Below are 14,218 nucleotides of genomic sequence, written 5' to 3'. Positions count from 1 at the left end.
TTTTATACCAAAAGTTTCCATACTAAAGATCTTTTAACACGTACATCGGTCTTTGAAAAAGTAGGTAAAGAGGGGACTTCATCTTGTTCCGGTAATTCGGTAGCTGGACTAGTAGGGGTAGAGGTTTCATCATCTTCCTCATTTATTTCTACTTCATCATCTAATTCTTCCTCAAAATTAGTAAAACATCTATTTAAAGTTTCATGATCTACTTCATTTTCGGATTTAAATTCAATAGGTCGTGAGTCTCGTGTAAAAGAAGTTTCATCAACATGAGTATAATCATTAGTATTAATTCTAAATCTAGGAGGTGACAAATTTTTAGAATTAAAACTACTTCCTCCTCCCCTATTATTTTTTCTTTCCGACATTGGTCTTTTACCACTATATTTTTCCAAATTCATGTTCAAGTTTAAAATAATTAATATTATGAAAAAACAAGCAAGATAATATAACAAAAAAAAAAAATAACTTAATTAATAAACAAATAAAAATTAAAGTTGAAATGAATGTACCGAACGTCTAAGTAAAAGTAGACGTATAACCAAAGCCGTAATTGAGAGATGCCAATTGAAGCTTTCGATTTACTTCAAATAAATCTCCAAAATCCTAACTCCAAGTCAATATCACAAAATAATAAAAATTGAGAGATTTCGTAAGATGTTAATGAGATAATTTGTGAATTTGTGATTTAAATAAAAGAATATGGGTATACTTAGGTTAGAGAGGAGTGGGGGTGTTTTGAGCTGTTTTGGGCCCCAGCCCAACGGCTAAATATTAACGTTCAAATTTTTTTTTAAAAAATAAATGGAAGTGACCGTTGAACCGATTCAACCGGACAGGAACCAGACCGAAATCGGTTCTTACCGAACCGGATCAACCGGATAAAAAATCGGGTTTCGTTTCGGTACCGGTTCCAGTACCCTATAAGACCGGTTCAACCGGTACCGGACTTACCGGTACGGAAACTGGACGGGAACCGGACCGGACCGATCAAAACCCTGTCCGTTTGCCAGCCTTAGGCACATACCCTAGTATATTCTGAAGCAAATCAGATGCTAAGGAATGGGTTATGGGTAGAAACTATATTTAAATCCCATTCGAGTAAAAATAAGTAATTAAATAGGTCCAGATGAGTATTTTGTGTAGTTTCCCCTCAATTGTATTCATGATCAATATTAATTGAAATGATATGTATAAAGTTTTACGGCTTATTGAAATTAAAATGATGTAATGTATTTTATAAAAGAGATGATATATTGAAGTGGTTAATCATCTGACTACTTCACGCTTAAAAACACACTAAGAGATTTTTTAAATTTTGAAAGGCAATAGCTATTTAACTTATAGCTATGATACGTAAATAGACAAACTATAATTAAGAAGGCCTATTAGGTCTTTAAATGCTCAATAATAATTATTATTTTCTAATTTAAATAGTTAAAGAAAATTTACTAACAAATTTAAATAGTTTTCGACGTACATACATTTGTTTAATGGATGGGAGCCATGGAGTGGGGCAGATGAGAAAATAATTTTCCTTAACTTATCAATAATTTTTTAGAATATTCAGGTGAGAGAGTGAAGAAAGTCCTTGCAAATTCATGGGGTTCAATGTGACAGAAAACAAAATACATGTGGAAGGAAATATACACACATCTAACTATGCTAGATATGTACACATCTAACTATGCCAATTGTTTTTCTTTTGTCCTTTTTGTAATTCTATGAACTGTTCCTTATTGAAGGTATATTCTCCATATTAGGATCAAACAAATATCATCATGTCAAAAGTTATAGTTATAGTTGATAGTAAAGATACAATTTTATTTCTTAACTAAGTCCACCACAGCCTACGCAAGTGTCATGTTCGATCATGACTCCGACATGGCCACCCAGCTCTTTGTGGACCTTGCCGTAGACAGGATATTGGCATTACCCAACAATCCCCCTCCCAATACTTACCCTATGCAAAATGTTGTTCTTGGCAGGGGCAGACCCACATGTATCGATGGGGTACATGTGCACCCAACAACTTCTGGAAAAAAACATGTGTATATATGTATATCTATCTTGAGAAACTGATACATATTAGGATATAATTAACAGTGCATCCATGGAAAGCATAGTAGTGTCTTTGTGCCGCTGGTACAAGCTAGAGGAACTACCTGCGACACTAGGGTTCGAATACAGCTAGAGAGAGACCTATTTCATTGTTTTATTTTAAGTTTAGCTTAGACATGGGTTCGCCTCTGGTTCTTGGGAATCAAACCCACGATCTTGACTTTGATATCACTTGTTAGGATCAACTGCTTAACATCATGTTAAGAGGTATAGCTGATGGTAAGCACTTCATTATTTTTATTTTTAGTTTAGTTTAGAGATGGGCTCGCCTCTGGCTCTTGGAAATCAAACCCACGATCTTGGCTCGGATACACTTGTTAGAATCAAGTGTTTATCATCATGTCAAAAGTTATAGCTGATAGCAAAGGCGCAATTTTATTACGTAACTAAGACCGGACAAGCATTATGTTTGATCCCGACTTTGACCCGAACCACCCCCACCCCTCGTAGACCTTGTCATAAGTAGAACATTGGTATTATCCAACACTTCTCGGAAGAAAATTCTTTTTCCCTTGTTTGCAAAGCAACATTTGTCTAATTACTTCATTATTTGTCATTGTATAGTGCTAACTAACTTCATTATTTTCGACCTAACTCAATTATAGGGATAAAGAGAATATTTATTCATTCAATAAATCAAAAGCCACCGTATGAAAATGTGTTTTTTTTTTTCTTCATTAAAGCACAAACTAAAAAGTGCACTTTACACGCCAGATACACATAATCCAAACGGCCTCTTTGGTCCACTTCTCACCAAGTGGAATGATTTGCTATTTTCTGTCCACTTCAAAGCCAAACAAGCCCTTGCCGTTGAGTTCTTAGCTCCATATTTTAACTAACCAATAGCTGCTCGCCAACTGGAATTTGTTCCATTTGGCAACCAACTTTCATAACATTTGGTCCCCGGCTCTGAACTTCTAATTCGGCTTGCTTAGCCGCTACACCTTTTCTCCTCCTCTTCGGCGAGCCACTTTCGGAAGCTGATGATACCGATGAACTAGCCGGTTCAGGTAATCGTCTCTTAACCGTCACTCTAACCGGCTCTGGCTCATTTAAACCGATTCTATGCGGGAAATTCAATAGAGCCTTAGTACCGCGCATCCTAAAAGCGGCTTTATCATAAGCTAGCGCCGCTTCCTCAGCCGACTCGTAAGTTCCAAGCCAAACCCGTGCGCCGTTTTTAGCCGGATCTCTTATTTCCGCCGCAAATTTTCCCCATGGCCTTTGTCTAACGCCCCTGTAATGCCTTCCTTTAGGCTGCAAAGCCGCTGGAGCCGCCGCAGTCTCTGTCGGCGGAGAAATAGAAGTACTCATAGCTGGCTCAATCTCTTCCCTCGGCTCTGGTTTCACTTCCGAGGACGTTAAATTTGACGGCGTCCATCCGATACTGAAGGCGTCTTGTAGAAGCCCATAAATTACCATATCTTCGGAATCGTTAACTTTTAACGGCAAGTCACCCCATGATTCGGTTAAACATGGCATGAGACTACTGAAACTTGAACTCCGGCAATACACCGGGAATTCTGCCGGAAAAAAAGTCGGAGGTAACTCTGTAGAAATGGGTAATTGATACATTATGAGTTTTTGAAGGTTTTGTATGTGTAAGGTAAAGAGAAAAGATTTGTGAATTTTGGAAGAGTAGAAGGAATTGGGGTATATGTAGTGAAAAATAGAGGAGCAACAAGGTACATGCACCTGAAAAAGGGTCCCATTAATTTATTTAGAATTTGAGGCTTCTTTGAAGTTTCTCACTAGGCAAGTGGACTAGTGGTAAAAGCCATTTTTTCATGTTTTTCTATCACGTGCACAAGAAAAAGGAAATGACTGCCATTCATTGACAAGAAGAATTTTTGTGGTTTGATTTGGATTGATTTTGGATTAAAATCAAATCAAATCAAATAGAACTTACATTAGTTGATAAATCGATTTTTATGAAGCCTAATGATATGTGATTTTTTTCCTCTATAATCAGAAAATAATTTTTCATCCTTTGCCAACTTATAATCCATATGATTGGGTGAGTTACAAGATTCTTTTCACCAAACAACCTAATTTCCTAAAGAACCTAATATTTACATGGTATCAAAGTAGTCAAAGGTCCTGGGTTCGAATACCACCGTCATCCAAATTTTAAAAAAAAATCACGTGTTTGGCCCATGAAAAAATCAAGCTCACACGTGAAAGGGTGTGTTGAAAATATTATTAACTAATAAAAGTGTACTCTCTCTATAAACAACTTTTAGATAAATGGTTATACACTTCAACATTGCAAAAAACACAGCATATAGGAAAAGAACGGCTCAATATTATTGATATATTTCCTATGTAAAGCTACTATACAATACCTCCTTATATAGAGGTTGCTGGCAGGTTACAATATAGGAGAGTTCTACTTAAATTTTACTTTGTAAGTTAACTCTAACTAGTAGTACATAACAACACTTACACTCCTAATGCAATACATACAGTATTCTCCTAATGCTAACACAATTCTACTCCTTACGCTAGTCTCCAACAACAGTTTCGCTCAAGCTAGTGAGAGGTGGATTAACCACTCCTAGCTTGCTTCAAAAGGCTGCAAATTGTTGCTTTGTAAGTGCCTAGGTGTGTATGCCAGTTAGCTGATCTTGTGATCGAACAAAATGTGTTATGAGTTGTCCCCCTACCACCTTTTCTCTAACAAAATGATAGTCTATCTCTGTTTAGTCCTGACATGCAATACTAGATTCACTGCCATGTAAAGTGCACTAAGATTATCCACATAATAGTATTGGAGTTGTGGTAAGTGTGACACCAATATCTTTGAGTATATAGGTGATCCGTGTAATCTCGGCTGCAGATAACTTTAGAATTAAGATAACACAATGAATAAGGGGCTAGGTCCCTCGAAATGCTTATCTAATAATGGCCTTATGTGATTAGTGATATATCCATATCTTGTAAATGGCCAATTAACTTTAACAAATCCTTTTGGTTGATTGATTGTTATTCTTTTTAGGCTATACATTATAGCGAGTGCGGGTTGTTTATTGGCCAGATTGAGATAGGATAATTATTTTAATATTTAAGATTATTGTATTTGCCTCACTCTTTTATCTTTACTGTCATAGAATAATGGCAGGTGCTTTCACTAGTCTATATAAAAAAAAAAATGGTAGACCCACCTGAATTTAGTCTTTATTCACCCCCTAATAAATTATTTTGAAATCAGCTAATGGTCACTTGGTAGTTGGTTCGTGAAGTCGCTAAGAAACATCCTCCAAATCTTCTCTTTACATATTCATTAAAATATTGTAAAACATAAAAAATAATACTAATCAATAATCATGATATTCTTTGGAACATCCGTCTGCTTTCTATCATTTGCTTCCCTCCTTTTTCATTGTGGACCCATTTTTTTAAAAATAAAGTCATTATAGTGGCTAAATTTTATCGAAAGAGGAAAACAAGAATATAAGTGGTTATTAGACATTCATTTTTAGAGTCCGACATTAAAACGAATACTTTTTGAACCCTAAATATTAAAAGGGTCACTCTTTAAAAATACACATCAAAATAGAAAGTTCGCTCATTTATGGGCGAACTATAATTACCATTTTAACGAGAAAAAACATAAAGTTACCATTGAAGTTGTCTCGAATTTTCAAAAAGACACTTTAACTTTACAACCATCCTATTACACCACTAAACAATTATGAACTGATATTCTTATATCATTTTTCTATCAGTCCCAGATTTTAGGAAGCAAGTGTGTTCACACACCAATCATTACATGACACGTGTTAATTCAATTAAAAATATATTAAAAAATCATTTTAAGTTTTTTTTTATCTCTCTTAATTTTTGACTTATTCTCTTAATTGTTGACTTATTTTAATTTTAATTTTATTTTCTTTCTTATTTTTCACCTCCAACCCTCACCCCACCCCCACGTCAAGTTGAACCCTTCTCCCTTTTTTTTCTTTTCTTTATCTTATTCTTCTCCAATCAAATTATTTATTTCAATGATTTTTTTATTTAAAAAAAATCATACTATTTTCTAGACTTTTTTGAATTATTGATAACAAAATTAATTATTTTTCTAAGAAAATTTAAAATTTTGAAGGTATTATCAATTACTCCTTTTCATATAACTTCAAAATTAGAAATAATAATTTAAAAAGAATCAATAAATTCCCCAAAAATTGAAAGAACTTGATTGAAATCGGATAAAAGAAACTATATGATTCTTCCTAATCATCTTAAAATCTAATGGATTTATCAAATTGTTCAAAATGTAAGAAAATATTTAGATAAAGTTTTAAAATTAAAGAGAGTAAAACTAATAGTAGTAAAAAAAAAGGATGGTGAAATTATGATAAAAATGGTGACATTGAAAGTGAGAAATTTCAATGGAGATGACAATGAATTTTTGAAGAAGAAAGAAGAAAGAAAGAAAAAAAAAAAAGGAAAAAAAGTTAGTACAATAATAAGAAAATATATGTATAATAAAATTATATTAGTTATTTTAGTTTGTTCACTCTCTTTTGAGAGAATGCACACACTCTCTATGTAAGTGGACAAAAAATGATGTAATAATATCAGTTCAAGATTGTTTAGTGGGGTAGTAGGACGCCCGCATAGTTCATGTGTCTTTTTTAAAATTCGGGACAAGTTCAGGTGTCACTTTATGTCTTTTCTCTTTTTTAACATTGTCATCCCTTTTAACAGTATTACACAAACTTTAAAGGTAGTTAGCTCAAAAATAAGCAAACAACAATTGTTTTTATTAACTCGTCACATATATTCATATCTCTTTCTTCTTCACGCGAAATTATATCTCTTTCTTCAACAATAAATATGGATTATTTACTCCACATTCTCTCATCCATCTTCTACTTTTTCATACTTCATATTTTGATTTTTGAAATTTGATAGTCACGTCGCAACAATTCGAAAAGTCTACACATTCAATTGAACCAGATGTTTGTAAATGCAAAGAATACTATATAATGAAAACTTTGGTCATAAGTTTTATAGTTGTGTGCGTTCAAAGGTAAAAAAAAAAAAGTTGTTCACTTCAAAATATTTGGATATTCACTTGTTTTCTTGTTTTGTTATTTCAGGAAAATGATGGATGTGGTTATTTTCGATAGACAAAAATGCTCATAAAAAAATGTAGGCATTCGGCTTTGTCTTAGTTGGTTCAATTTTATTTTTTTTAAATATTAAATTTGCCCATAACTGAACGAACTATAATATATTTCTAAAAGAAGAAGATTGGAGTTCACCCCATTACGAACGGACCCTAAAAAAAAAAAATTTAACAAAAAATGTGCATTAGCTTATGAACTGCAATAATTTATTTAATTTTTAAGTGAAGTTCATCCGCACTTGGACAAATCCCAATACATATTTTAAATGCGACAATTTTGTTAATTTTTATATATAGTGATGCTTTTAGATCTAACGAAAAATTCATATAAATAAACTTAAAATTTTCAAAAAGAAAAAACAATACTCAATTGAAACTGGAATTGAGTATTGCTCTTAGAACTACAATTTTTCATTGGACGATGAGTCATATTGGTCACCTTCTCCATTCAATTTAATTGTAAATATTTAATATTTGAGAACTTATGAAGTCAACAGTACAAGACGTCATAGAAATGAAATGGACATTGCTCCAGGCCGCATGGCACAATGGTATAGTTTATTCCGAAAAATTAATCATAAGAGGTTTTAATGCATGCATTAGTTTAGTTAAAAACACAATTGTCTTTAAAAAAACTCATAATTTTTCACTATATTTGTGGAGGGTATATTTTATAAATAAATATATGTTTAGAATATATATTATTTTAATACATCAAATCAAACACTGCATAATAAATAATCTTAAGTACAACGTAACTAATGACAACATTTTAATATACCATATTTAATATTATTCTTGTACACTCTAATCAAACGACCCCTAAGTGTAACGCTAATGAAATAATCTTCGTCTTCAAATTAACCATGGTTAGTAATAGAGAACAAAAGTTACAACACTAATTTGATTGAAAAACAAAATCAAAAGAAATGAGTGTAACAACTCAATTTCTTTTTTTGTGTAACAGTACTAGCTAGCATGATTGAACGCTTCACATAAGTGTATATTATGCGAAGAAGGCAACTATATAGTCTATAAAATTTGAACGATTCATGATTAATTTCAGGTGCCTTTTTAGTCGTGATAATTTCTGGTGATTAATTAATTTAGTTACAGTGAGATATACAAAATATAACCCCTTGTAGTGGTCGTGCTTTGCTAGAGTTTAATTTGTTATCTCTTGTATTCAGATTAACAAATCGAAAATATAAAAGATGAAAAAAAAAAAGAAAAATTATCCGAGTCCACAGAACTCTCTTATGTGTTCTTAAGAACCCTTTAGAAAAGACACAACCTTTCATAAAGGTCACAACCCTTCGGCAAAGTCACAATCCTTCATTTCCTATTCACACGTTTAAAATCCAACACAATTAAATCATGAAATTAATACCACAATATTTTATTTTATTTTTTGGAACCCCAGGATAACCCGAAGCCGCTACAACCTCTATCATAGCCTCTGCCTTTCGGGTGAGCACTTTGTGCGCACTGGGTAAACCCCCCACTGTGTAATAGCCTGCAAACCACACAAGGGATGTAAACCGCACTAGGCAAGCCCTATGCGACATGCTCGACTCAGAAGGCATTGAGGGAGAATCGATCCCGGGTCATCCGTGTGGATAACCACCCTCCAAACCAACTGAGAGACAGTATTGCAGGAACAAATGTAATTACATCTGAAATATTGTAATTAAGTGTATACCAAAGAAACAAGACCTACAATTAAGTAGATTTTTCTTTTTTCTTTTATTAAATTCTTTTTCATAGGAATAATAATAGTTTAATTTTTAACTTTCAACTAATACTTATAATTTTTTTAAGTTTATGTGACAAGTTATTTTAAATAAATAAAAGAGAGAAGGTAATAAATAATATATATGTGTTTCTCAAACTGATAAGTACACTTTAAATGAAACTTACACTTCCAATAGTTTAAATATCAAACTAAATGTTAAGTTTTAGGGGTCATTTGGTACAAAAATGCATAATGCAGGGATTACCAACACATGGATTAGTAATGCAGGATTTAGTAATGCAGTGATTAGTTTTTATCAAGTGTTTGGTTCATTGTTTCCCACCTAATCTTATGTTTGGTTTAAAACTCTAGATTTTTTTTCCTATTATACCCTTGCGTTATTATGAGATTTTATATTTTATTTAACTAGTCAAGTTAAATACCAAAATATTAAAAAATATATATTATTAATTTTGAGTGTGATATGTCACTATAGAGATCCTTCATAGCACGGTATATTTCTAATTTTTTGTTGGTTAAATATACCTTAAACTTAATATGGATTTAAGGCTACTTAAATTGTTCAAATACACGAAGCTTATTTATTTATTTTTTAAAAAAAAACAGTTCAAGTGGTCAATCGACGAACTACATTTTTTAAAATAAAAACCCAAAAAAATCAACCTAATATAGCAAATCAAACATGGAGAAAAAAAATATTAATTTGTGAGATCATCAAATTACATGGAACGAATTTGGAGAATTTAAAAGTATATTTCTAAATATTCTCATATAAATAAAAAAGAACATTAAATTACAAAAAAAAAAAAAAAGGAAAAAAGATTTGGGATAGTTTAGTCCTTTAGGGGTCTTATCCAAGGATTGTTAAACCTTGGATTAGTTATCACTTCCTCTTCTAGGGATAAAATAAGACCTTGTATGAGGTATAACTAATCCATGGATTACTTTAAATAAAGTAACCAAATAATGTTTTTGTTGAACTAAATTTTAATCCATGAACTATTTTAATTAATACCTCCTACCAAACGGGTCCATTTGGGAAATAATTCAAGGCACCATACAATTTATTATTTTATTCAATTTCCAAAACTGACAGCAAAAGAATGAATATCAATAAATGTATTATTTCATAACAATGAAAAAAGGAACTAATTAATAAGTACTCCGCATGATACATATGGAACAATATATTATCTATGAACCTAGATCAGTTGATTAAAATGCACCATAATGAAATTAAAATAAGATATTGTCAGATTCTTTTCTTGTTTTTACATACTAATCATTGATTAAAAAATTAAAATACCCATCTGGCTGGTGCACAATATTTTTCACGTAGTGTCAATGTCATATCTGAATTAGTGGTATTTGTCCGATGATGGTGACTTTCTTTAACTTGATTTTTCAAAGTGATTTTCAGTCCTTTTCCTTGAGAAGAGAAGTCAGAAGACTTAATTTAGTTGTTTTTTTTTTTCTTTTTATATATAGACCATTTTCATTTCTTTTTATATACTCATGATTTTTATTCATTTATGCAAATATAATTATTATTTTTAATATTAGAAATTTTATTGTATATTTTTTGACGGTACATATGCTAATCAAATATTAACATTATATTTTATTCAATATATTCCACATTTTATTAGCATGTATTATTATTTTGTAAATAATATATATTAATAATTTACAACAAGTTTAATATTCAATAGTTAATAATTCATGTATTGTAATTTCTACATAACTAAATAATACGTACATAACTAATATCTGCATAGCTAATACCCGCATAATTAAATCCAACATAATTAAATCTTGCATAACTAAACCCTGCATAACTAATATCTGTATAACTCTAACCAGTAACCAAACGGCCCCTTAATGTTCCAAAGACTTATTTAAAACTCATATGACATATTTCCATTATACATATATTGGATTTTGAAAAATTTAAAGCTTTACAAGTTAAGTTTCAGGTTCAACAAAGAGGATTTTAAATTAAATAGTTTTAGTATGAACTATAATTATGAATAGTAATTTTAATTTGTTGAATTATAATTCATAGCACTAATCTTATAGAAGAGAGAGGCAAGAGCTAGAGATCGAGAAAGACAAATGAGAGAAGCGAGAAGGTTGTATCTCATATACAACTTGTATCTCGATTGAAACTGAGATACATATATACGCCGTTTCATCCTTGTCTCTCAAATCTCGCTTTCCTTTCTTCTCTCTCCTCTCTCTCAATCTCGAACACACATACACATTTTATCTTTAAAATTGAAACATAGATGCACAAATATATATTGTAGCACCCTTAAAATAAATATACATATACACATATTAGTTTTGAAACTGAAACATAGATACACAAATATATATTAAATCACCCCTAAAATAAATATACAGATACACATATTAGCTTTGAAACTTAAACATAGATGCACAAATGCATATTATATCACCCCTAAAAATAAATATACATATAAAGTTTTTTCTAACAATAGCAGTAAAAAAATTGATACACAAATGCGCTCTCTCTCTCTATATATATATAAATTGGTTGTATCAATTTCAGAAGAAAAGAAGATTCAAAAGCGAAGAAGAGCATGATATGATCTGATACATATTTTCAGTATAGTGATGCAAACATCGAACAAAAAGCTAGTCAAGAACTCAAAATGAAAACTTTTGACATATCGCCGTGTAGTCATTTAAAATTTATTAAATATAAATTTATAAAATGATTCGGATTATATTAAATTCATGAATATATTAGTCCAAATAAATATTATGGATTAATATAATTGAGTTAATTAGTTAAATATAATAAATATAGATTTAATTAAAGCCCACTCCATAAAGCTCATATGCATGTCACTTAAATCTGATTGGCCGAAGGGAATCCTATTTTGTCACGACCCAAGCCTAGGGCCTAGACGTGACCGGCGAATGGGGAACCCGAAGGAACCCCAAACAAGCCTCATAGCGTATCATTACACATCCTTGGTCGCGGAAGCAATTAAAATGACCATAAGCGATAAGCATAATCAAGGGGGAAATTAGGACTAAGGGAGCAAGAAAAAGAAGAAGAAATGATACATAAATACCATAGATGAGTCAAGTTCAAGCATAATACACAACTTGTCCAACACCACCTCTAAACATGAGTACTTAGCGGGGGCCAAGACAAACTACCGGGCTCACCCTCATAGTCAATACATAACAAAAAAAAAAAAAAGTCTTATACATAGCAAAAGATCATAAGCAACGTCCCCGGAATGGAGGACTCACCAATAACCTCGATAGAAAATCGTATTAGCCACGCGGAGGAGGATGGTCAAGCGGTGCTCCGGTCCCTACATGGTGACATCATGTAGGCACAGAGTATGCATTAGTACGTTTGAATGTACTAAGTATATGGGATGCAATGCAATGCTACAATAGATGGACATCATAGGAAAAATGCATAATCATACCCGATAGATAGCACATTAATGAAATGGTATATATAATGACGCTTACATAAAAATCATATTTAGTGGGACGTAGTACATGTGTGGTGAGTGACCATCAATATAGTATTTCCAAGGCCTACCACCCCCTTGGAGAGGCGAAAGAGGTACAAACCCCTCAATGTGGTTACCCGGGCCTACCACCCCCCGAGCTAGGGACCAAGGTACAAACCCCTCGATATGGTTATACGGGCCTACTACCCCCCGTACTAGGCAACCAAGGTACCAACCCCTCGATACGGTTATACGGGCCTACTACCCCCCGTACTAGGCTTGGTCGACTCACAACACTATATAGAGAAATCATATACATGTATCCCTTTCATCATCATTTCAATAATTATATAATCATCCGACTCCTAGGATGTACATTGGACCTTCCATTTCCTAAGAATTCTATAAATGGTATTTTATCAAACACATGGTGGGCTATTGTTCATGTAGATAAAATTATGTCTTTCAAGAGTACTAAGTCCAACCAATTCCGAAATACATATAAATCAGCCCACCAACAACATACATATATATATCAACCTTCATAATTTGATCATGGAAGCATGAAAACCATAAACATCACATAATAATTTCATTTCATGATAATATGCAAAAATAGACCATAATAGAATGTGTAGTAGTAATTCCATAATTCAAGAGTTCATAAATGATCATAAGGACCCATAAACTTGAAGTAAAATAGAGGATAAATGGTTGGACTTGTGGAAAGGAAGGTTTCCACAATCAACCCACATACCTCAACTTTGAAGAATCCTTGATGAAGATTGGAATGGAGAATTGAAGCTTGAGATTGAGTCTTGAATCCGGAATTAGAGCTTGAGATCTTTGAATTTGGTTGAAGATCTTGGTGGAATTTTGGAGAGGGCTTAGAGAGTGTTTTTGAGTGTTTTGGAGCTAGAAAAATTTATAACTAAGTATGGGACATATCCTCTTTTTATAAAAGAAAAACGTCTCCAGCCGCTACAGTAACTTTGCTCACTGGAATTTGCAATTCTGCCGAGACAGGTTTTACGAAAATGGTCATAAATCCCTCATTCTAACTCGGAATGAGGTGAAACTAGGTGCGTTGGAAAGATAACTCAAAGGGCTTTAATTTAATAGGTGGTGGCCCTTCCAGTTCCTTGTGTGCTAAGAGATATGCCCCTTTAAAGTTGACCCTGAAAATCACATTTTTTGAGATTTTCGAATTTTTATACGATTGTTCTAAAATTCGGGTTAGACCCATTTCCTACTCAATTTGACCCCACGAATAAGAATATGAAGTCAAATTTCCGAAATCATGCACGGATTTTGAGATATATGGAAATTACAATTATAGGTGTTTCCGAAGCACATTTTCGGGCATTTTGGGGTCGTTTCATATTCCAATCACAACTCCTCTATTTTAAAACTATAAATAGGGGTCCTCATAATTTAGAAAAGGAACCAAAAATTCAAACAAGAAGCTAGAGAAAGCTCGTGGATTAAAAGCCACAAATTTTTCTACAAGTTCAAGAATTTTAACAAGAAGCTAGAGAAAGCTCGTGGGTCAAAAGCCACAGATTTCTCTACAAGTTCAAAATTCAAGATTTCAAGCGTTCAAGTTCAAGAACGATCAAGACCGTTGAATTCAAGATCAAGCTCGAAGTCCTTGGATTCAACTAGAAGTCAAGATCAAGATAAAGTTCAAGTTCAAGA

The 14,218-nt window shown here is 32.6% G+C and overlaps 1 protein-coding gene across 1 annotated transcript; it reads right to left on the bottom strand.

Annotated features, from left to right (window-relative positions):
* Positions 1-2,773: 2,773 nt before the first annotated feature.
* Positions 2,774-3,744, bottom strand: LOC125823153 (ethylene-responsive transcription factor 1). The gene has a single exon (XM_049502577.1). The coding sequence runs from the start codon at positions 3,697-3,699 to the stop codon at positions 2,956-2,958; it is 744 nt and encodes a 247-aa protein (XP_049358534.1). The 5' UTR covers positions 3,700-3,744; the 3' UTR covers positions 2,774-2,955.
* Between the last annotated feature and the right edge of the window lie 10,474 nt (positions 3,745-14,218).

Source organism: Solanum verrucosum, unplaced genomic scaffold (assembly GCF_900185275.1).
Source record: "Solanum verrucosum unplaced genomic scaffold, falcon-dt-bn FXZP01000199.1, whole genome shotgun sequence".
In the NCBI taxonomy this organism is placed as follows: domain Eukaryota; kingdom Viridiplantae; phylum Streptophyta; class Magnoliopsida; order Solanales; family Solanaceae; genus Solanum; species Solanum verrucosum.
Note: the sequence above shows the minus strand (reverse complement) of the source record. Positions and strands in the feature narration are given on the sequence as shown.

Coding starts and splice junctions, on each gene's coding strand:
- LOC125823153 (XM_049502577.1), bottom strand. CDS start 3,699: ATGTATCAATTACCCATTTCTACAGAGTTACCTCCGACTTTTTTTCCG.